This window comes from Panthera pardus, unplaced genomic scaffold, assembly GCF_024362965.1.
Source record: "Panthera pardus isolate Hobbes unplaced genomic scaffold, ASM2436296v1 HiC_scaffold_25, whole genome shotgun sequence".
In the NCBI taxonomy this organism is placed as follows: domain Eukaryota; kingdom Metazoa; phylum Chordata; class Mammalia; order Carnivora; family Felidae; genus Panthera; species Panthera pardus.
In genome coordinates this window covers 50664974-50689090 of record NW_026526821.1, presented here as the reverse complement: position 1 = coordinate 50689090, position 24117 = coordinate 50664974, and the positions used below count along the sequence as shown (strand labels likewise).

General features: G+C 36.2%; 1 protein-coding gene across 6 annotated transcripts in view; it reads right to left on the bottom strand.

Moving 5' to 3' along the window:
• Positions 1-2801: 2801 nt before the first annotated feature.
• The window catches only part of SEPTIN10 (septin 10), a 66873-nt gene continuing 45557 nt past the window's right edge, over positions 2802-24117 (bottom strand). For 4 of the 6 annotated variants that reach the window (XM_053890487.1, XM_053890488.1, XM_019434602.2 and 1 more), the window contains 3 exons: positions 12006-12138; positions 6235-6422; positions 2802-3102 (listed from right to left, as the gene is read on the bottom strand). In XM_053890487.1, coding sequence (XP_053746462.1) covers positions 2934-3102; positions 6235-6422; positions 12006-12138 — 490 coding nt within the window. In that variant the 3' untranslated portion in view covers positions 2802-2933. Of the gene's footprint in view, positions 3103-4389; positions 4467-5561; positions 5720-6234; positions 6423-12005; positions 12139-24117 lie in introns of those variants that run through there. The other 2 variants (XM_019434601.2, XM_019434605.2) reach the window with 2 other exon arrangements.

The following is a 24117-nucleotide window of genomic DNA, read 5'->3' as shown; positions in this document are numbered from 1 at the left end:
ACCCATGGGTTACTTAGAAGTTTATTTGCTAGTTTCCAAATATATGGGAATTTTTGTTACTACTGATTTCTATCTTAATTATATGATGATCAGTCTACATGTAACTCCTTCAGAAGGTACTCAGGCTCACTTTGTAGTCAAATGTCCTGGTCAGTTTTCATACATCTTCCCAGTGGGCCTGAAAGCAGTGCGTGTTCTGTGATTTGGGGTATACTGCTCTATAATTAATTGTTCTCCAGGCCAATGTGGTTGAATGTTTTCTTCAAGGCTCCCATATTTGTACTAATATTGGTCCGCTTGGTCTATCATATACAAAAGGTGTATGGAAATCTCCCAGAGTATGGATTTGCACACTTCTCCACATATTCTCATCAATTTTTGCTTTAAATATGCTCACAGAGGCTGTAAGGTACATACAAATTTGTTGTTATATATTCTTGTATTTGAAGGTCTATCTCCAACAATACCTTTGCGTTAAAGTTTTTTTTTTTTTTAATATATAGAAAATATAGCTACACATTAGCTTTTGGTTAGAGTCTGCATGATGTACCTTTTCCTATCTTCTGTCTATGAAGACAGAGAAAGTTTCAGGCCTCTCATAAAATGATTATAGCTGATTTTTAAAGACTTTGTCTAAAAAAATTACAGCATGTAATCAATGTGATAACATATTTACTTGGGTCTACATCTATCCCATTTTTAAATGTTTTCTGGTTGTCATACCTGTTTTATTTTCTTTGCTTTCTTTTGAATTATCATTTATTAGACTAGTGTTCCCTCTGCCAGTTTGAAAGTTACACACTTTACTGTGTTTACGTGCACTCTTATGAAGTCTCATGTTACTGGGCTGACTGGGACTCATTCTCCTCCCAGTTAATGGAAGAACCTTAGATGACTTGATTTATCCCACTCCCCCAATTTATATGCCACTCTAGTCTTGTGTTTTAGTTTTCTGTATATTTCCAACTCTTTAAGACATTATCATTGTTTTGCAGTCATTATTCATTTAGATTTATCCATTTGGTTACCACTTCCATTACCATATATACCTTTCTGCATCCGTATTTTTTTAACTACTTATTTATTCTATTACACAAGAACTGCTCACCTGTTTTCAGTATGGAGGTTCCTCAAAAAATTAAAAATAGAATTACCCTATGACCCAGCAATTGTACTACTAGGTGTTTGCCCAAAGGATACAAAAATACTGATTCGAAGGGGCACATGCACCCCAACGTTTATAGCAGCATTATCAACAATAGCCAAATTATGGAAAGAGCCCAAATGTCCATCGACTGACGAATGGATAAAGAAGATATGGTATAGAATACTACTTGGTGATGAAAAGGAATGAAATCTTGCATTTGCAACAACATGGATGGAACTAGAGAGTATTATGCTATAAAAAATAAGTCAGTCAGAGAAAGACATACATTATTTCACTCATATGTGGAATTTGAGAAACTCAACAGATGAACACAGGGATAGGGAAGGAAAAAATAAGAAAAACAGAGGGAGGCAAACCATAAGAGATTCTTAATACAGAGAACAAACTGAGGGTTGCTGAAAGGGAGTTGGGTGGGAGGGAGGATGTGTTAAATGGGCTCTGGGCATTCAGGAGGGCACTTCTGGGATGAACACTGGATGTCATATTTAAGAGTTCAGGTTCTACTCCGGAAACCAAGACTACACTGTAGTCTTGAATTAAAAAAAAAACTTTAATTTAAAAAAAAAAAAAAAAGAACTGCTCACCTGGACTGCAGTCTCTCTACTGAGTCACCCTGCCCAAGCCAGTTCCAGCTCCTCCAATACATCTTTTCTGCTAACTCTGGAGGAATATCTGACCATGTGAGGTCAAATCTTTCTATGGCTCCTACTGCCTGTGGGATTGGGTTTATAAACTCTTTCTTGATCTGTCCCCTAATTCTAAAATTTCATCCTCACTCTTTTTCCACATCTCCCCTATACTCTCTACTCATAGTTAGCTATTTTCTAGAGTACACAGATATTATCAAAAACATGCTATTCCTTGTACCTGAATTATGGTTCTCCATTCACGTATCTAAAAAACTGCTTCCAATCCTTCAAGACCCAGTCACTTCCTTGAGTGCTTTCTTGTGTTCTGTGGGTGAGATAAAAGCCCTTCTGAGACTACTCTATGCGTAAATTTGCTCTCTTGTCTTGTTACTGTTCTCGTTGCTCCATTAGGGCATGGCTAGCCTTAACCATGTGTATGCCTATTTCCTAGCCCAATAGGAAAATGGGGCCTAAATTGAGTTCTTCTTCAAAAAGGGGATAATAGTCCCTGTAATGTTTTTTTCCCCCTTTGTGTTTTTCTGAAGCTGAAATCATAGTCTATGTGAAAAAGCTTTAAAGATCAGACAAGTATGTAAAGATTAATGGTTGATAATGAGGTAATTGTTTCACATGCTTTATGGAAAACAAATTACCAAAACATGTCTAGCTTTATTTTGTTCCCAGGGAATTTATTAATTCAAGCTTCATTGGATCATAACTCACTTTGTAACCCTGCACCTGGATAGTGAAGAATAAATCAGGTTTGTAAGAAGAACATGAACATTATAGTATATTTGTTCTCAAAACTTTTGAATCTCAAATGAATGAAATAAATTAAAGATCACATTGTCAGTTGAAGCACATGTGGTGAGTCTTGCTTACAGCAGAGTCAGTAGTAGTAATAAATGATTACCCTTCTGCTAAGTTCAGAGTCTTGGGCAGGTTTCCATAATCTTTTCAACTAGAAAATTGAATAATTTTTTTAACATTGCCAACAACCAATCTGGCATTTAAACTTACTTTATTAAAGTTGAGGATAGCTGTTTAATACATAGTTTGATATAATAAAACTACAGATGACCAGCACTCACATCACATAATTGAGTTTCCAGGATGACACTCCCCTCAGCTAACGCTCAGTGCTGTGGCAGTGGATGGGCTCTGTACGACAGGCTACCTGCCCTCAGGGACTCACGGGCTCTCCTGCTCTCACCTTCCAGCTGGGCTCTGTACACCAGGCTACCTGCCCTCATGGACTCAGAGGCTCTCTTGCTCCCACCTTCCAGAACTTGGGCATTACTGATCCTGAGAAGAAAGTTCAGAGCTTTTTCTGTGATACTTATAACTTACTTTACTAATGTTTTAAAAGGCTAAGAGACATTTGTGAATTTCAAATGCAAAACTGGAATTTAAGGTGTTTGTTCTGATAAATTATGCTATGAAATGAAAGGTTTTATTTGCAACTTATACAATTTCATGAAAATATACACTGCTCAGAATCTGACATAGGCTGAGTAAAACATTTTGTTTTCTGAAAAATACTGGTAATATACACCTCTGTCTTAAAATAATTCAAACACATGATTAAATGAACTAATTTTGACAAAATGTTTCTTTAAGATGACAGTTTGCAAAAAGAAAAGTTAAAGTAATTTTAAACCAATTTTAGTAAATACGTAGATATATTTTATTTGTCAAGAGGATATTTTATTTAGGATATTCAAGTACAAAAGTGAAAAATTATATACCTATGACTGTTAAGAAAAAGTTAGAAGGCATCCAATTGTTCTAAGAATACTATGAAGGCACTGAATTCAAATATCTCAATATATGAGTTATCTAAATTTTTATATCTTTAATATTCAGATGCTGACAGATATTTTCTTAAGAAGTATTTTTAATAAGACAATTCAACCTTATGATTTTTTTTTCCCTGGAAGACAGTTTTAAACATATAAAATATCCTAATGAAATAGAGTGGCAACACCCCAGATTCAAAGGTACTCATCACTAGAAAAGGGATTTATACCTGGATGTTATTACTTTCAAACATATCTTGCTCCATCACAACAATACTTCAACCACAATAAGGTATAGTGAAGCATAGAAGGCCATCATGTTACATAATTTCATACAAAAGCGTAGGATCATGTTATCAATTGGATAATGGTACAAAAATTAAAAACTTCTATAAAACTATTAAGAGATTAGAGCTTCAGGTATATAATACATTTTAAAACATATTTCCCAAATTTTACCTTTGGTATGTACAAAAAAGGAGTTCCTCTTGGAATATAAATGCAATCAGATAGCCATACAATGAATGAGTTCTGTATTTTCAATGTCATTGACACTTTGCTCCATGGTACAATGCATGTAAGTGACAATAACCGGGCAGCAGGAAAAATGATCTACATTCATCACAAACCAGCAACTTGAAAACCTCTAACAACAGTGAATATATAAGTGATATCATTCACTGTGGCTTATATATTAACTTTATACTTAAAAGCATTTAAGTGCCATTTGTGGCCATTTGCCAGATATAGAATAAGTGATACAGAAAATAAAAACAGCAAGAAAATCAGAGCATACTTCTAACATTTTAATAACTTTTGCTTGTGATGACCTTCTATGATCTGGAACCTTTGTTTTACATAAAATTGGAGCTGGAAAGAGAAAAAAAACCTTTTGATTGGTACAATAAAAAACTATATAGGAAATAAAAATTACTAAAATCATTAGTTTTACAAAGCTTTTACAGAAAGAGCAAATATACATCTAATATACTATAGGATATTTAGCTATGGGACTTTGGAAAAGAAAAAATAAAAATACCTCATCAAACTCTATTTTCTTGAATATTAATTCTTCTGAGCTCTCAAAAAACTATGGGCTTTGCCCTTACTTTATAAACAAGAACACATACTAATGGTTGCTAAGTGGAGCAGGGTGACAATTTTTACAAAGCAAATGTAAGCTGTCTTTCATACATGGAATAAACTTGGGGAATCCAATTTTAGTAACACTGGATTAAGATGAAAGGATGAGAAGGTAAAAGGTCCCTTAACTGTACAATTCGAAGCATATCTGAAAGCAGTAATAAACTATATTTATAGCTTATCTTTTGAAATTCAATTATTGAATAAAAATAGCTATTAAAAATCATATACATTTTTTTGACAAGTAATTGCATGCCCACTATATAGCAGGCACTGTTATAGGCTCTAGACATGGATGCATCAATGAACAAAACAAAGATCCATGCCCTTGTAAAGTTTATATGGAAGGATCACACATGAGAATTCCTTCCTTCTTTCTTTCTTCTCCCCAAACTATAAAATCCACAGGTCGGCTAAATCCACCAAAACCCTGTGGATTTACTTCTCCATAGTTTAAAAATTGGAAAGTCCCCATGGTCCAATGTTAGGTTTCCCTAATTATTTGAAGTAAGTCACAATATTCTGAAAATGCTGGGTTTGAAATAAGATATGATGATAAAATTAAATCAGAAATGTTGCTCTGTGAGGAACATAAGGAGAGCTGGATGCTGCCAAAACAGAGGCAGCTGGAATAAACTAAGGCAAAGAGTCACAGAGAAGCACTCTCAACAGAACAGGTTAATGATGAATTTCAAGAAGAGTCAACTAGGCAAAATGACAAGGGCATTTTAAGTAGGAGAAATAAAGGACATAAAATATAGAAAAGAAAAAAAACAACAACTTATTTTCTAAAATGTTGGTAACTTTGATTTTAACACATACCCCAAACCTATAAGCCTTGAGATTATCATCCAAATGCTACTCATGGCCACCCCATTGTACAGGGGCCCTCTCTACCTTCCTCTGCATCTTTACGTCCACCATTGATTTCACAAGCTCTGACATCAAAGCACAGGAGTTCAAATCGATAGCCTGGATCCCTTATTAAAATAAAAATTCTCACAAAATCATTATCAGTAGAATTTATAAAATAAAAAAAGAGAACCTAAGAATTTGGTCTTTTATCAAGTATTACTTTACTTCTATGATTCCCCAACAAAGTATATACATGAAATTCAAAATAAATATAACCAACGGTAGGTAAGTCAGCAGTTATTAGAAATACAGGCTAGGTGACAAAATAAGAGCAACCATTCTTCCCCCCAGGTAGCTGACCCTTTCTACATTATGATACTTTTTTTTCACTCATTCATTTGCTCAGTTTGGCAAATATTTACTGAGTACCTAATATGTACCAGGTGCTATTCTAGATGCTGCAGAAACAGCAGTGAAGAAAAGGGATAGGTCTCTGCTCTCAAGGAGCTGATATTTTAATCACAAGAGGTTGACAAGGAATAAGGAAACTGGTAAGTTCAATGAAGATCAAACAGGGCAATGAGAAAGAAAGTAATGGAGGAATGGGGCCACCAGAGTCAGGGAGTTGGGGATGGCTTACTTCTTACGGTCTTTGTCCTTCTTCAGGTTGCTGCCTGATGCCATGTAGGACTGGTTCTGGTATATCTCTGAAGTAGCTTTCTTTTTTGAGAAAGCGATTATTTCTTCTTCCAAGAGTCTTCTCTTTTCTTCAAGCTTCATTCTCTCTTCTTGGTGAACTCTTTTAAGGTGCTCAAATTTAGCCTGTAGCTGTGAAAGAAAGGTGCAGTTCCCATCAACAACACATTGTGGCAGCACATGCACAGGAATGTTCTCCGGCTTAGCAACAATTTCTAACACTAACCTACACAGCAATCTACAAGTTTTCCTGATGTCTCGAAAGTTCATGCTTTAAGTAAAAATGTACATATGGAACTGCCTTGGTAACTTTAATTATAAATGAGTTCCCATGCAAAAGATGCATGAACAAAAACACATAATAAAAAAAATACAGTCTCATGTAAAATCCTGTTTTTTTTATTCTAATTTTATTTTTTCATTTTTTTTTAAACATAATTGATTATCAATTTAGCTAACATACAGTGTATACAGTGTGTTCTTGGCTTCGGGAGTAGATTCCCATGTTTTTAAAACATTTGACCTTTTCTTAGAGTTTTCATTTTCTTGCTCTATATATTTCCCTGCAAAGCCTCTTCAAATAAAACTCTCTAAAATCCATGCTTAATAAAAGTGAGGGACACAAATTACAAAAGCAAGTTATTTTCCAAATAAAGTTACCAAATATAGTGAAACTGTTAAAAGTTCTATTGGTAATCTTGCTTGGAAAGTGTCAATTGTCAATTTAAATCAAGAACCTTAAAAATCTATTACATTTTCCCACAGTCATTCACCTTCTTGAAATCTAAGCTAAATCAAGAAATCCTAAATTGAGTAAGTTTTATTCATAAAAATAATCACTGTAGTTGAGTTTACAGCATAATGGAAAACATAGCCCACATCTAATAAAGTCAAAAAGTAAATTTGTGCTAAATACACTCAATGCAACCATTAAAATCAGTTTGTAAAAGTTTATAACATTATAACATGATATTTCCTTGGTTTGTTTATCTAGAAAAAAGAATCTAGGGACTTTAGTGGATCCTATATCAATCAGCCGCGTGTCTTGCCTGCCAAGAACACACGCACAGCATCCAAAATCTAGATAAAAAAGGTAACTTTTTGAATTCCCTGGTCTAGTTAGATAATGTTTAGTATTTTCAGTTCTGGGTAGCATTCATATAAAAAAGTAGGACTTGGTTTCTAGAAAAGATGGCATATAAGAAACTGAAGAGCTAAACTCCATCCTAATAAAAATTCACTGTTCCAAATATGGAAGAGGTTGTCTTGTGTGCCAGTAAATCCTGACAGGAGATGTATTTAAAAGGAGACAGAACAGGATTGAAACAGATTAAGTAAAATTCTTCTTCCCTAAAATGATTTTATTCCTGAGGATGGCATTTCAGAGAAGCATCAGTTCCTTAGTATTTGCTTATTTCATAGTTCCTGCTTTTACAAAAATTTATGTGTGTGTGTGCATGTGTATTTAAAAAGTGGGGTTCATCTAGTTGTCATTCAAATCAATGGTATACATAGAGTCACAACTGAGTATGTGTGTTTCTCCTATAAATGTGGGAGAGGAGCTGAGTAAAGCCTGGAAAGACAGGATACAGGAGTGGATTTAGATTATGTGTATAGGAGTAGATTTAGATGACATGTACAAAGACATCTCTGATTACTTAAATGTAGGCTGTATACTCTATATGCATAAATATCTTGAAAGGTTATAGACTACTTCATAGATCATTCATGAAGTTGACTAAAAATTGCAGAAATACTACAAAAAGAAAAGTGTTTTTAAAAGGGAGGCAGAGATAGGTATGACTATTATTTACATAATGTGGAATTCATAACTTTTGACAGCAGCAGTCTATTCCATGTACATAAAGCACTCACTTACGGTTCCACTATTTAATTCAAACATATTTCAAATACTCAGAAGCAGTGTTTACAAAAGATATAGCATATTGGTGATACTGTCTTAAGGGCATTGGTGAGAAGTTATCAACAGCACAAAAGGTCTCCTGTTTTCTTGACCCTGACTCTAAAGTATTAATGATACTGGCTTTACAGTATTAAAACTAGCCATGAAGTACCTTGTAACATTAATAAGAGAGGCCCAGAATCTACTGCCTATAATGCTATATAGTTAAAAATTTAGGGAGCACCTGGGTGGCTCAGTCAGTTAAGCATCCAACTTCAGCTCAGGTCATAATCTCATGGCTCTTGAGTTCAAACCCCGTGTGGGGTTCTGTGCTGACAGCTCAGAGCCTGGAGCCTGCTTCGAATTCTGTGTCTCCCTTTCTCTGTACCTCCCCCACTTACACTCTGTCTCTCTCTCAAAACTAAATCAACAGTATGGAGGTTCCTAAAAAAATTAAAAAATAGATATACCCTATGATCCAGCAATAGCACTGCTAGGAATTTACCCAAGGGGTACAGGAGTGCTGATGCATAGAGGCACATGTATCCCAATGTTTATAGCAGCACTTTCAACAACAGCCAAATTATGGAAAGAGCCTAAATGTCCATCAACTGATGAATGGATAAAGAAGATGTGGTTTATATATACAATGGAATTCTACTTGGCAATGAGAAAGAATGAATTCTTGCCATTTGCAGCAATGTGGATGGAACTGGAAGGTATTATGCTGAGTGAAATAAGTCAGAGAAGGACAGATATCCTACGTTTTCACTCATGTGGATCTTGAGAAACTTAACAGAAGTCCATCGGGGAGGGGAAGGGGAAAAAAAAAGTTACAGAGAGGGAGAGAGGCAAACCATAAGACACTTTTAAATACTGAGAACAAACTGAGGGTTGATGGGGGGGGGGGAGGGGAAAGTGGGTGATAGGCATGGAGGAGGGCACCTGTTGGGATGAACACTGGGTATTGCATGGAAACCAATATGACAATAAATTGTATTAAAAAAATAATAAATAAATAAACATTAAAAAATTAAAAATAAAAGTCTATAAAGGATCTACTGACAAACGGTCTCTTTTTCTTTCAACCATGTGATTTGAAATTCAACCCTGAATTTTCAATTTCCTTTTAAATAACACACATTTAAACAAGATAATCTTGTGTCGGATTTTAAAAATTAAAAACTCAACTATAGGGGCGCCTGGGTGGCTCAGTCAGCTAAGCATCCAACTCTTGATATCAGCTCAGGTCATGATCTCAGGGGTCATGAGACTGAGCGCCACGTCAATGTGGAGCCTTCTTAAGATTCTCTCTCTCCCTCTACCACTCATGCTCACTCTCTCTGTCTCTGTCTCTCTCTCTCTCTCTGAAAAAAAAAAAAAAAGAAAAAGAAAGGAACAACTCAACTGTAAACCACTTCTACATCTTTTCTCCTCACTGGAAAAACTAAGAATCATGATATATGAGAATTAAACTCTTAAATAGTTTCACTCTACTTCTATCTTAAAGATGAATCTACTAATGAAAAAAAAGTCAGCATCCTCATTTCCTGCTCATTACAACTCTTTCTTCAATTTTTATACTTAAAAATAACTCAAAACTAGGGAACTATTCTTGGACAAAAGAGACTAAACAAACAGAATACCCGAATGTGATATGAGACCTACAACTGAATTCCAGTTCAAAAATAAAAAACTAAAAAATCTGTAAACAAATAAAAGAAAAAAAAACAATAAAAGACCATCTTGGACAACTGGGGAAATGTGACTGTGGACAGGAGATCAGGTGAGATTATGGCATTCCCATTAATTTTCTTAGGTGTAATACTAGTACAATGGTTATGGAAGAAAATGTGCCTAACTTCAGAGATGCACACTGAAGTGCCTAGGGGTAAAGTGTCATAATGTCTACAACCAGCTTTCAGATGACCAGGGAAAAATGGACACCCCTCTCTCCCAGATGCGTACACACACACACACACACACACACACATACATATATATGTATATATAAAATAAAGGTGGCAAAACACCCATTGCTAAATCTAGGTGTGGGGAGGGACATAGGTAGGTACCCTTACTTTCACTTTCCTGTTTGAACTTTTTCAAAATAAAAAGTTCAAATTCAAATTATAAACAAGATATATTAGACTATTAATTTTATAAAACTACTTACAAGTATACTTGAAAAAATAAATTTGTAAAATTATAAATAATTCAGAAAATCTTGTATTATCAAGTTCACTTGTATTAACATTTTTGTCTTAGAAATTCCTTTTTGAACTCATCCTTTTTGACTCTCATCTTGAATGTGGCCATTTACTTAAAAGTAGCCATTGTAGTTAGGTCTATAGAAAATAGTTTAACTCAAATAAAACTAGTTGCTTGAAGAACTAGAAGCAAACAAAACTATGGAAATAACTGCAATGTTTGTGTGTGCATGTGCACATGTGTGCCAAGGTTATCCAAAAGTGATTTGACCACCTGACTGGTCTAGAAAGCCTGAGTTCAAACTCAGAAGAGTTACTTAATTGTTTTCATAGTTACCTGTTTCATGGCATCAACCCCAACAGCTCTCAAGAACTCTCAAGAAAGGTTTTATTAAGCCACGGCTAAAACATTTCTGGTTCAAAGTTAAGGTATTTATTCTATTAGACATTCTTTCCTGCTTTGCTGAAGATTAGTTGACCATAATTTTACTATTAGGTATTTACCCAAAGGATACAAAAATACTGATTCAAAGGGGTACATGTTCATAGCAGTGCTATCAACAACAGCCAAACTATGGAGAGAGCCCAAATGTCCATTGACTGATGAATGGATAAAGAAGCTGTGGTATGTGTATACACACACACACACACACACACACAGCCTCAAAAAGAATGAAATCTTGCCATTTGCAACAATGTGGATGGAACTAGAATGCATCTACTAAACAGCGAAATAAGTCAATGAGAGAAAGTCAAAAAGCATACCATATGATTTCACTCATAAGTAGAATTTAAGAAACAAAACAGATGAACATATGGGAAGGAGGGGGAAGAAAAAGAGCCGGAAACAAACAACAAGAAACTCCTAACGACAGAGAACAAACTAAGAGTTGATGGAAGTGGGTGGGAGATGGCTAGATGGGTGATGGGTATTAAGGAGGGGACTTGGTGTGATGAGCACTGGGTGTTGTATTTAAGTAATGAATCACTGAAATCTACTCCTAAACCAATAATTGCACTGTATATTAACTAAAGCATAAATAAATAAATAAATAAATAAATAAATAAATAAATAACAAAGTTAAGATACTTAAAACACCTATTAGTGACCTAGTCCCCTTGGAGAACCATTTGTAATGGAAGACGATTTGCTCAAAAAAGCCAAATTTTTATTTGATTTCAGACTTTTAAAAGTCTGTATCCAAAGACTATGTGTTAAAATAGCTACTTTTTATTTATTTATTTATTTATTTTTTAATTTTTTTTCAACATTTTTTATTTTTTATTTTTGGGACAGAGAGAGACAGAGCATGAACGGGGGAGGGGCAGAGAGAGAGGGAGACACAGAATCGGAAACAGGCTCCAGGCTCCGAGCCATCAGCCCAGAGCCTGACGCGGGGCTCGAACTCACGGACCGCGAGATCGTGACCTGGCTGAAGTCGGACGCTTAACCGACTGCGCCACCCAGGCGCCCCTAAAATAGCTACTTTTTAAAGAACAATAAGTACTCTCCAAAAGCATCTCAGCTAAATTCTTGAGATAAATCTCTCAAACAGGACACCTAAAAAACAAATGCAGATCACATCAAACCAGTGTACTTGCCTCTCTTTCAGCTTCTTTCAATATGGCTTCTTTCTCCTTTACTCGCTGCACAAACATCTGCTTCATTTCTTCTTCCTTCCTCTGACGTTCACCATAAAATTCATGTCTTTTGGCTTCATAGGTCTCTTGAAGACTACAAAGTTATTTGTGGTACTCTCATGTTAAAAAACGATGTAGGAAACTTTCAAACAGTCAAACATCTTGGATTAATCCTCATAAGTATACCATACTTTCCAATACCCTCTTACACACAGCAACCCAAAACATGATATTTCCTATAGCAATGAGACATAAAAAGCCACCAGTGACACAGCTAACAGAGAGTACTGGACTTCTGAAATCTCTGCTTTTTATAAGCCCTTTACAAGAAGTATTCTAATTTTACCCCAACTGAATTCCTCTTTCAGTCTTTGTTAATTGGCATCACTGTGTCTGAAAACCTTGAAGTCTTGAAGTCATCCTTGACTCTACCCTTACCTTATCTGATCACCAAAGTCTGGGAGTTCAGTCTGTGCTCCTGACATCATTTCATTCCAATCTTCTGATTTTTACAGATATCCTAGCTCAATCTTGGTCATTTTCTGCTTTCACTATTGCAATATCATAACTGATTTCTGGGCTTTTAGTTCCTCTTTCACTTTCTTCTTTCTTTTCACTCCTAAGATTTTCCAAAAAGTCCCACAAATCTCATCTTTTTTTCCATTGCACTAGTTCTGTTATCTACAGAATAAGGTCCCACCTCCTTTAAATAGCACTCAAGAAACTTCACAAGCTGGCCTAATTCTACCTTTCCAGATTCATTTCTTTTAAAACAAAAAAAAACTTTATTTATTTATTTTGAGAGAGAGAGAGAAAGAGACAGAGACAGAAAAAGAGAGAGATGGGGGAAGGGAGAGAGAGAGAAAGGGAGAGAGAATCCCAAGCAGGTTCCCTGCTGTCAGCACAGAGCCAGACGAGGGGATTATGAGATCATGACCTGAGCTGAAATCAAGAGTTGGATGCTTAACCAATGGAGCCACCCCAGATGCCTCTCCAGATTTGTCTCTTAACAAACAAATCCAATGCCCTAAGGTTCCAGTCATAACAGCCTACTCATTGTTCCTAAAACACACCACAAATTTCATGCTTTAGCTTATGTGTCTCCTGTGCTTCCCATGTTATTGCCCACCTCTCAATCCTCATTCTACCCATCTAATCTTCTACTTCTCAAGGTCAAATTCAAATGCAACTTCCTCTCTAAAGCCTCCCCTAGTCTCCCCCATTGGAACTAACTGTGCCTTTGAAGCATTCTCATGGCACTTTGTACCTTTTCCTTGGCATTTATATCCTATCTGCCTCTCTCTTCCAATAGATCATTATCTTTGTAACGTGACTATACAGCAAAGCTCTCTAGACATTTCAGTCTCTTAATAAATGTTCATTTGGTGACAGAAATTGGCAGAAAGTAGAGCCAGATTTAACCAACCAGAGAAAGGACTGTATTGGAACACTATGCCTAGCTGCTCTTTCTTACTTATAGCATTTCAGATGTACTTCTTATACATCAGAAATGCCAAGCCCTTCCATTTCAACTCACTATGAGACTATCCTAAAGATTTAACAGGGAACACAAATGCACCTTCCAGCTGTGTTGCAGTTAGAAATTTCTACTGCTTACAAAAAAAAAAAACTTTACATCTAAATAGATATAAAATGTGATAAATTAAGGCATTTTACAATCTTAAATGTTGTAACTGGAGAAATAAATCTTCCAAGTATAGAATTTTAAAAGTTCATGAAGAAATAGAGTAAGAAATGTTGCATAACAGCTATTATGGCTTATTGTGTGTGGTATGCAAAGCAGGTGTTCTGAGGAGGAAAAGATCCTAAACACTTTCTTTAAAAGCAAAATGTACAAACTGCCCTAGATAAGCACATAAATGTCCCAGATCTCAAGAACATTTTGCTTTTTACCAGGCTTTTTGCTTTTCTGTGGTTGTTCTCATCTTATTTTTGTTCTTTAAACATTTTTTTAATTTTTATTTATTTTTTTTAATTTACATTTAAGTTAGTTAGCATACAGTGCAACAATGATTTCAGGAGTAGGTTCCTTAATGCTCCTTACCCATTTAGCCCATCCCCTCCTCCCACAACCCTTCCAGCAACCCTCTGTTTGTTCTTCGTTTTTAAGAGCCTCTTATGTTTTTGTCCCCCTCCCTGTTTTTATATTATTTTTGCTTCCATTCTCTTATGTTCATCTGTTTCGTATCTTAAAGTCCTCATACGAGTGAAGTTGTATGACATTTGTCTTTCTCTGACTAATTTCGCTTAGCATAATACCCTCTAGTTCTATCCACGTAGTTGCGAATGGCAAGATTTCATTCTTTACTCATTCATTACTCCTCATTACTTGCGGAATAATTAATGAATTATTCTTTATTATTTCATTACTCCGCATTACTTCTGGAGTAATACTCCACTGTACATATATACTCATTGTGGTTTTGATTTGTATTTCCCTGATGATGAGTGATGTTGAGCATTTTTTCATGTGTCGGTTGGCCATCTGGATGTCTTCTTTGGAGAAGGGTCTATTCATGTCTTTTGCCCATTTCTTCACGGGATTATTTGTTTTTGGGGTGTTCAGTTTGATAAGTTGTTTATAGATTTTGGATACTAACCCTTTATCTGATATGTCATTTGCAAATATCTTCCCCCATTCCATCAGTTGCCTTTTAGTTTTGCTGATTGTTTCCTTTGCTGTGCAGAAGCTTTTTATTTTGATGAGGTCCCAATAGTTCTTTTTTGCTTTTGTTTCCCTTGCCTCTGGAGTCATGTTGAGTAAGGAGTTGCTGTGGCCAACGTCAAAGAGGTTTTTGCCTGCTTTCTCCTCGAGGATTTTGATGGCTTCCTGTCTAACATTTAGCTCTTCATTCCATTTTGAGTTTATTTTTGTGGATGGTGTAAGAAAGTGGTCCAGGTTCATTTTTCTGCATGTTGCTGTCCAGTTTTCCGAGCACCACTTGCTGAAGAGACTGTCTTTATTCCATTGGATATTTTCCTGCTTTGTCAAAGACTAGTTGGCCATATGTTTGTGGGTCCATTTCTGGGTTCTCTATTCTGTTTCACTGATCTGAGTGTCTGTTCTTGTGCCAATACCATACTGTCTTGATGATTACAGTTTTGTAATACAACTTGAAGTCTGCAATTATGATGCCTCCTGCTTTAGTTTTCTTCTTCAAGATTACTTTGGCTATTTGGGGTCTTTTCTGGTTCCATTCAAATTTTTGGATTGTTTGTTCCAGCTCTGTGAAGACTGCTGGTGTTATTTTGATAGGTATTGCATTGAATATGTAGATTGCTTTGGGTAGTATTGACATTTTAACAATATTTGTTCTTCCTATCCAGGAGCATGGAATATTTTTCCATTTTTTAGTATCTTCTTCAATTCCTTTCATAAGCTTTCCATAGTTTTCAGTGTATAGACTTTTCACCTCTTTGGTTAGATTTCTTCCTGGGTATTTTATGGTTTTTGGTGCAATTGGGACTGATCCCTTGATTTCTCTTTCTGTTGCTTCATTGTTGGTGTATAGGAATGCAACTGATTTCTGTGCATTGATTTTATATCCTGCCACTTTGCTGAATTCATGGATCACTTCTAGCAGTTTTTTGGTGGAATCTTTTGGGTTTTCTGTATACAGTATCATGTCATCTGCGAAGAGTGAAAGTTTGACCTCATCCTGGCCGATTTGGATGCTTCTATTTCTTTGTGTTGTCTGATGGCTGAGGCTAAGACTTCCAATTCTATGTTGAATCACCGTGATGAGTGGATATCCCTGTTGTGTTCCTGACCTTAGGGGAAAAGCTCTCTGTTTTTCCCCATTAGCGTTGGTCTTTCACATATGTCTCTTATGATCTCAAGGTATAATCCTTCTATCCCTACTTTCTTCAGAGTTTTTATCAAGAAAAGATGTTGTATTTTGTCAAAGGCTGTCTCTGCATCTATTGAGAGGATCATGTGGTTCTTGTTCTTTCTTTTATTGATGTGATAAATCACATTGTTTTGTGGATATTGAACCAGCCCTGCATCCCAGGTATAAATCCCACTTGGTTGCGGTGAATAATTTCTTTAATGTATTGTTGGATCCAGTTGGCTAACATCTTGTTGAGGATTTCTGCACCCATGTTCATGAGGGAAATTGGTCTATAGTTCTCCTTTTTAGTGGGGTCTCTGTCTGGTTCTGGAATCAAGGTAATGCTGGCTTCAGAGAATGAGTTTGGAAGTTTTCCTTTCATTTCTATTTTTTGGAACAGCTTCAAGAGAATAGGTGTTAACTCTTCCTTAAATGTTTGGTAGAATTCCCCTGGAGAGCCATCTGGCCCTAGACTCTTGTTTGGGGGGAGTGTTTTTATTACTAATTCAATTTCTTTACTGGTTTGGATCTGTTCAAATTTTTTATTTTTTCCTGTTTCGTTTTGGTAGTTTATATGTTTCTAGGAATTTGTCCATTTCTTCCAGATTGCCCATTTTGTTGGCATATAATTGCCCATAATATTCTCTTACTGTTTTTATTTCTGCTGTGTTGGTTGTGATCTTTCTTCTTTCATTCTTGATTTTATTTATTCGGGTCCTTTCCTTTTTCTTTTTGATCAAACTGGCTAGGGGCTTATCAATTTTGTTAATTCTTTCAAAGAACAAGCTTCTGGTTTCATCGATCTGTTCTACTGATTTTTTGGCTTCAATAGCATTGATTTCTGCTTTAATCTTTATTATTTCCTGTCTTCTTCTGGTTTGGGGCTTTAGTTGCTGTTTTTTTTCCAGCTCTTTAAGGTTTAAGGTTAGGTTGTGTATCTGAGACCTTTCTTCCTTCTTTAGGAAGGTCTGGATTGCTATATACTTCCCCCTTATGACCACCTTTGCTGCATCCCAGAGGTTTTGGGCTGTGGTGTTATCATTTTTATTGGCTTCCATGTACTTTTTAATTTCCTCTTTAACTTCTTGGTTAGCCCATTCATTCTTTAGTAGGATGTTCTTTAGTCTCCAAGTATTTGCTGTCTTTCCAAATTTTTTCTCGTGGTTGATTTTGAGTTTCAGTGTTATGATCTGAAAATATGATCTCAGTCTTTTTGTACTTGTTGAGGGCTCATTTGTGTCCCAGTATGTGATCTATTCTGGAGAACGTTCCATGTGCACTGGAGAAGAATATACATTCTGCTGATTTAGGATGAAATGTTCTGAATATATCTGTTAGGTCCATCTGGTCTAGTGTGTCATTCAAAGTCATTGCTTCCTTGTTGACTTTCTATTTAGATGATCTGTCCATTGCTGTAAGTGAAGTGTTGAAGTCCCCTACTATTATGGTATTATTATCAATGAGTTTCTTTATGTTTGTGATTAATTGATTTTTATATTTGGGTGCTCCCACATTTGCAGCATATATGTTTACAATTGTTAGGTCTTCTTGGTGGATAGACCCCTTAATTATGATATAATTCCCTTCTTCATCTCTTGTTACAGTCTTTATTTTGAAGTCTAGATTGTCTGATATAAGTATGGCTACTCCGGCTTTCTTTTGTTGACATTAGCTAGATGCTACTCCATCCCCTTACTTTCAATCTGAAGGTGTCTTTAGGTCTAAAGTGGGTCTCTTGTAAACAGCATACAGATGGATCTTGTTTTCTTATCCAGTCTGTTACCCTATGTCTTTTGATTGGAACATTTAGTCTATTGACATTTAGAGTGAGTACTGAAAGATATGAGTTTATTGCTATTGTGTTTCTTGTAGAGTTGGAGTTTCTGGTGGTGTTCTCTGGTCCTTTCTAATCTTTGTTGCTTCTGGTATTTTTTTTGTCTTTTCTCCCCTCAGAGAGTCCCCCTTAAAATTTCTTTCAGGGCTGGTTTAGTGATCACAAATTCCTTTAATTGTTGTTTGGGAAACTTTTAATCTTTCCTTCTATTTTGAATGACAGCCTTGCTGGATAAAGAATTTTTGGCTGCATATTTTTCCAATTCAGCACATTGAATATATTCTGCCACTCCTTTCTGGCCTGCCAAGTTTCTGTGGATAGGTCTGCTGCAAACCTGATCTGTCTTCCCTTGTAGGTTAAGGATTTTTTTCCCTTGATGCTTTCATGATCCTCTCCTTTCCTGAGTATTTTGTGAATTTGACTATGATATGCCTTGTTGATGGTCAGTTTTTGTTGAATCTGATGGGAGTCTTCTGTGCTTCCTGGGTTTTGATTTCTGTGTCTTTCCCCAGGTTAGCAAAGTTTTCCACTATGATTTGCTCACATAACCCTTCTACCCCTTTTTCTCTATATATATATTCTGGGACCCCTATGATTCTGATGTTTTTCCTTTTTAATGAGTCACTGATTTCTCTCATTCTTAAATCGTGCTCATTGCCTTAGTTTCCCTCTTTTTTTCTGCTTCATCATTCTCCATAAGTTTGTCCTCTATATCACTGATTCGCTATTCTGCCTCATCCATCCTTGCCACCATGGCATTCGAGATTGCAGCTCAGTTATGACATTTTTTTATTTCATCCTGACTAGTTTTTACTTCTTTTATCTCTTCAGGGAGGGATTCTAATCTATTTTTGACCCCAGCTACTATTCTTACTATCGTGATTCTAAATTCTGGTTCAGACATCTTGCTTTTATCTGTGTTGATTAAGTCTCTGGCTGTTGTTTCTTTCTGCTCTTTCTTATGGGGTGAATTCCTGCTGAGTTCTGTGGCTCAGGTTGTGCAGATTGTTGTGTTAATCCTCCAATCAGTTTTCTAGGGGTGCAGGATGGTTTAGTGTTGATCTGGCTGTATTTCATGGATGTGAGATGCAAAAAGACTTCCATGCTGTTCCGTAATCTTGGCTCCTCCCTGTTTTGGTCTTATTTTAAAGAAGCCTCTAAATCTATCAGGCTACCTTCACCATTGTCAGAAACCTCACTACATTTCACCAGCCCCATATTGGATTTGATAGTCTTTGATGACAAACTTGATTTAAATAATATGTGGAATTTAAGTGAATTTTAAAATGTTTTCAAAAGTTCTCATTATCTGTTCATACATAAGCACTTGAGTTGCTTAGGAGGAAAATAAATCTACCTGGTAAAGAGAAAAGACCTAACATTTGTTGAATAGCTGCTAACAGCAAGGTAATTTTCTGGTAATTCCCGTATCTATCTAATTCCCATACCATCTGTGAAGATCAAGCACTAATACTCTGTTTTACAGATAAGAAAACTAAAGCTCAGAAAGGTAAAGTAATCTGCCCAAAGCAACATAGTTGGTAAGTAGAAAGTTGGAAATTGAACCAGGTCAGATTTTTGGTTTTTTTTAAAGATAAAAATGTACTACTCCTGCATATTTTCCACCATGTCATATGGTTTTTCAACTTTGACAACCAAAAGCCAATTGTAAGTAAAGAAACCTGCACTATCTTTCAAAAAGTCATAAAGAAACTCTTAGAAAATCTGTAAGGGAATGATTTATTAGTTAGTGTTGTAAAACTAAGACAACCACTGTTTACTATCATGGATTTATTCATTAAATGAAAATGAAAAAATGGTTTTCTTGCTATTTTAATATAAAATTCTTGCTTTTTCTAATATAAAAGTAGCTTGCTGTGAATATTCAATGCAACATATTACTATACTTAAAGTATCACTGTTGAAAACCAAAGAAGAAAAAATATTCTCAGAAATTCATTTTCATCAAGAAAATCACTGCAGTCCCTTCACTTGGGATTTCTTTGTGTTTCATATACAGTTCTAATAAACCTGCTGAACTTTCTCCATTTCTGCTGTAGACTAAATGCAAAAGTTATTTATTTCTTGAGAATTCCAAAGACACAAATTTTATAACACAAAAAAAATCATGCCAAACACTTAAGCAACTCTAAAATACTACAAAAATCTTCTTTTCAAAACTATAGGTCCCTCAAATCTATAGGTCCCTTCTATTCTCTAATGTTAAAGATGATTAATTTGGGGAATAAGAGTGGTTATGTTAATCTAAAATAACTTGGGGATTTAAGGAGCTTTATAAGCATGTCTGATCTAGCTTAAATAACTAAAGATCAGTTAATTAAGACTAGAGGAGAGTATAATGCCATTTACTGGGACCTCATGATAAGCACCTGAACAGTGTTGGGAGATTAGGATGCTAACTATGACTCAGCATAACTGTTCACAATAAAATGTAAGTGGAAAACAAGCTGACGGTATGGCAGTGAAGAATAAAGGTCATCCTAACAGGTTCATAGAACTATTTTTTATTGATAGATATAATAGGGATGGATTTCATATGCCAACCAAATCACAGTGACTATTTTTACATACACCCCAAATTAAATGGAAAACATTGCCCAGAAAATAGAATACAACGTCTTGAAGCTGTAAAACCTTCCTAAGACATCAGGCTATACTGAATTATAGAAGCTTTATCAGATAATTCATTCACAAATGAGAAAACACCAAGAGAAGAAACATCTGCCATGCCTGACTCAAGAAATCCAGTAAGAAATTTCTTCTCTCTTAAGGATGGCAGAGGACCCATGCAGGCAGAGGTCTTCCTTACACTGAGATCTAGTTCCCCATCTTTTCTTGCTTGTTCCCTATCCAATCTGAAATCTGGCATAAATTGAAGAACCTCCTTTGCCAATTTTCCATTCTTCTTCTGATTTGTGAGCGGATGTTTCCCAGACTGAAGATATGCTCAAAAAAAAAAAAAAAAAAAAAAGATGTTCTAAGCACTCTTTGATTCCGACTGCCCACCATCTATCTATACCTCCTTTTGGTATTGTTACCTGATTACCTTTTGGAGAGCTACCTCTCCCCACTGGGGATATCGTATGATGGGACAATTAATTAGATTCATGCCCACTCTGGCCAAGACGAGGCAAGACGTCCTAAGGTAGGCCTTTGGACACTCTCTCCTGGGCTATAAATTGTCAAGCAGAGAATTAAAAGTCTGGAAATGGTTTCAATTCATTCACTCCACTTCCAGTATAGAATGAAACTGGTTTCTACCTGTTCTAAGCCTTCCCTTTGAATCTGTAAGTCTTGGCCAATGTAGTCTTCCAACTATTGCCCTTTTTGTTTTAGACGGAGTGGTTTTCATTTTCAAAGAGCTGTAAAGGAAGCAACTGGATTGTATTACACTGCTATACTTCTACAGCAAGAACTTGATCCTCAGCTTCAACACAGCTGACCTCTTCCTTCCTGAAACCCTCTTCATTTGGCTGCCAAGACATGACACTGCTGGCTTTCCTGCCCAAGCCTTCTCAATCTCTTCTATCTGCTTCTCTGGCTGAAAAATATTAGAGTGACTCAAGTCTGTTTCCAAGGTACCTTGCTTTCCAGATATACTTCTCTCTCCAGGCAATCTCATCCACACCCATACATTCAAATAAACATCTAAGTGCTGATAACTCTTAAGTTTATTCCTTTGGCCCAGCCCTCTCCTCTGAGCTCCAGAGAAGTACTCAAAGTGCCTATCAACATTGTTATTTGGATTTTTGAGGGGAAACTCATGTCAGCAGGTCCCAAACCAAGCTTTTGATCTCCATCATGGCCATCACTGCTGCTCCACAAAAAAGCCAGTTCTTCCAGAGATAACTATCTCAATGAAAGCAACAACCATCTGCCTAGCCAATGAAACCATAATACTAGGAAACCAGAAGTCTTTTTTTTAACATCTTCTGACATCTCTTGCTTCTTTACCTCATTACACCCAAACAATCACTAAGTTCTTTCAATTTCATCTTCTAGATATCTTGCAAGCACATCTAGTTCTATTTTCATTGCTTTTACTCTCCCACTGGTCTCTCCAAAGTAGCTTTGCACACCCCTTTAATACCTTCTTTGCATTATAGCTAAAAGTGATATTTCAAATGCAAATATGATATAACTCCTTGAATGGTTTTGCCTTTCCCTTGGGACAAAGCCCAAATCCTTACCAGGTCCTCCCCAGTTTGACTCCTATCTACCTCTTCTCTCAATCTTATACCCCCCAACTTGTCTGTTCTCCAGCTACACTGACCTTCCTACAGACTTCAAAATGTTATTCTCTCTGCTTACACAGTCTTTTCATGTCTTTCTCTTATTTCCCCAAATTATTAGCTCAAAACAGTAACTGCCTCAAGAAAGTCTCTAATTTTCCACATTAAATCAGGATACCCCCCCCCAATATAACATCTCTCCCTTAGTGTGTATTTCACAACTGTGATTGTGGAATTAGTTATTGATTTTGGCCTCCCCTACAAGAATGTAAACTCCATGACAGCCATGTCTACAGGATCTTATTCAGTATTATATCCCCAGCACTTAGCCCAGAGCCTTGCAAAGAGTAAACACCTTTACAATATTTATGATTTTACATAATGTTATTCACTGTTGATTCCCAAATTATTATCTCAGCATTAACTTCTAAGCACTAGATTCATTTATGCAAGGACCTACTGAAACTCTTCACTGTAATATTTAATAAGCAATTTAAATTTAACATGTCCCAAACCTCTCAATTATCAACCATAACTCCTAAATTGACCCTTTCCCCAGCCTTGCTCATATTAGTAAACATCACCACCATTCAGCCATTTCTCAGGTCAACCACAGTGACTAGAGTTATCCTTGATTCCTCTGTCCTCTACATCCCATATCTGAAACATCAATGAGTCCTATTAACTTTACCTTCAAATTAGATGTCCTAAATGTGTTTCTGACTACCTCTACATTACCACCCTAATCCAAGCCTCTCTGGTCTCACCAGGACTACTACAGCAGTCACCCTGACTCTATTTTCCACACAGGGCCAGAATACCCTCCTCCCACCTCTACCCCAGAAACTCTGTAAGGCAGGGTTTCTGTTTAATCCCACAGTGCATACATATCCATTGACTAGCACTGTGTGGGGCAGATGGGAGACAAAGAGTAAATATCTACTAAATGACTGAATGATAATTTTAACTTAAATGTAGATCCTTTGGCCCATCCCTGGAAATTCTGAACCTGTCTTTCTTAATCTTTCACAGATGCCTGATGACTGACCCACCAGACAACCTGAATCCCTCTTTTCAGAGTATTTCAATGCTGTCCCACTTGCTCTCACTCAGGATCCATGTCTTAGTAATGTACATTGAGACCTCTGAATTTTTTTCATGTTTATTTATGTACTTTGAGAGAGAGAGAGAGAGAGAATGTGTATGCAAGTGGGAGAGGGGCAAAGAAAGGGGGAGAGAAAGAATCCTAAGCAGGCTCCATGCTTAGCGAGGAGCCTGATGTGAGGCTTGATCTCACAACACTGAGATCATGATCTGAGCTGAAATCAAGAGTCAAATTTGATTGACTGAACCACCAGCTTGGTGACTGAACCACCCAGGCGCCCCAATGAGACCTCTGAATTGACCCTTAGACTTGAAAGAATAAGAAGTAAAGTCTCATCTGGGAAACAGTGGCAAAGCCAGATCTTCAATAGAGAAAATAATTTTATCAGAACTGACCCATAACCAGAAGCACAGCATGCCTGAAATTGGTGAGGAGGGGTTAAGTACATATAATTCTTAATTTATCATGCTACTAAAGCTAAAACAGTAATTAAATCCATAGATAGAAAAAAAATTGAAAATTTAACCTCATCTATTAAATCTTCCCAAAGGTCATATGCAATAGCAGCATTGATTTAACATTCTCCTCCTCCTTCCTTTTGTGTTTACTCTAGTGCAAATAGGAACAGCCAGGGAAATGACAGAAATGCAAATAATGAAATGAAAAAGGAATCCTTAGTCCCATAACAGAGTTTGAAAGAGTGTTTGTCTTAAAGATCTCATGCTTTCCTCCATGCAAAAACTGTTCTGGAATGCTACATCAAATCAAATTTGATGTAGTAGGTTAAGGATTAGAGTTTCATGTTTACATATCTTAATAAGAAAAAAAAAAGTGAGGAATGTGGCAGCATATAAAATTACCCAGCAAGTTTACTATAACATTGAATGCTATAATCACTGAGCAAGAAGGTCATCAGGCTCTAAAATTCTTATAACTATACTGAAATATTTTAAGAAACAAGTCTAATCTCTGACTTCCTGCAAGCACGTTTATTTTTCCTTTACAAGATAGTTCCCTAAGTTTAAGT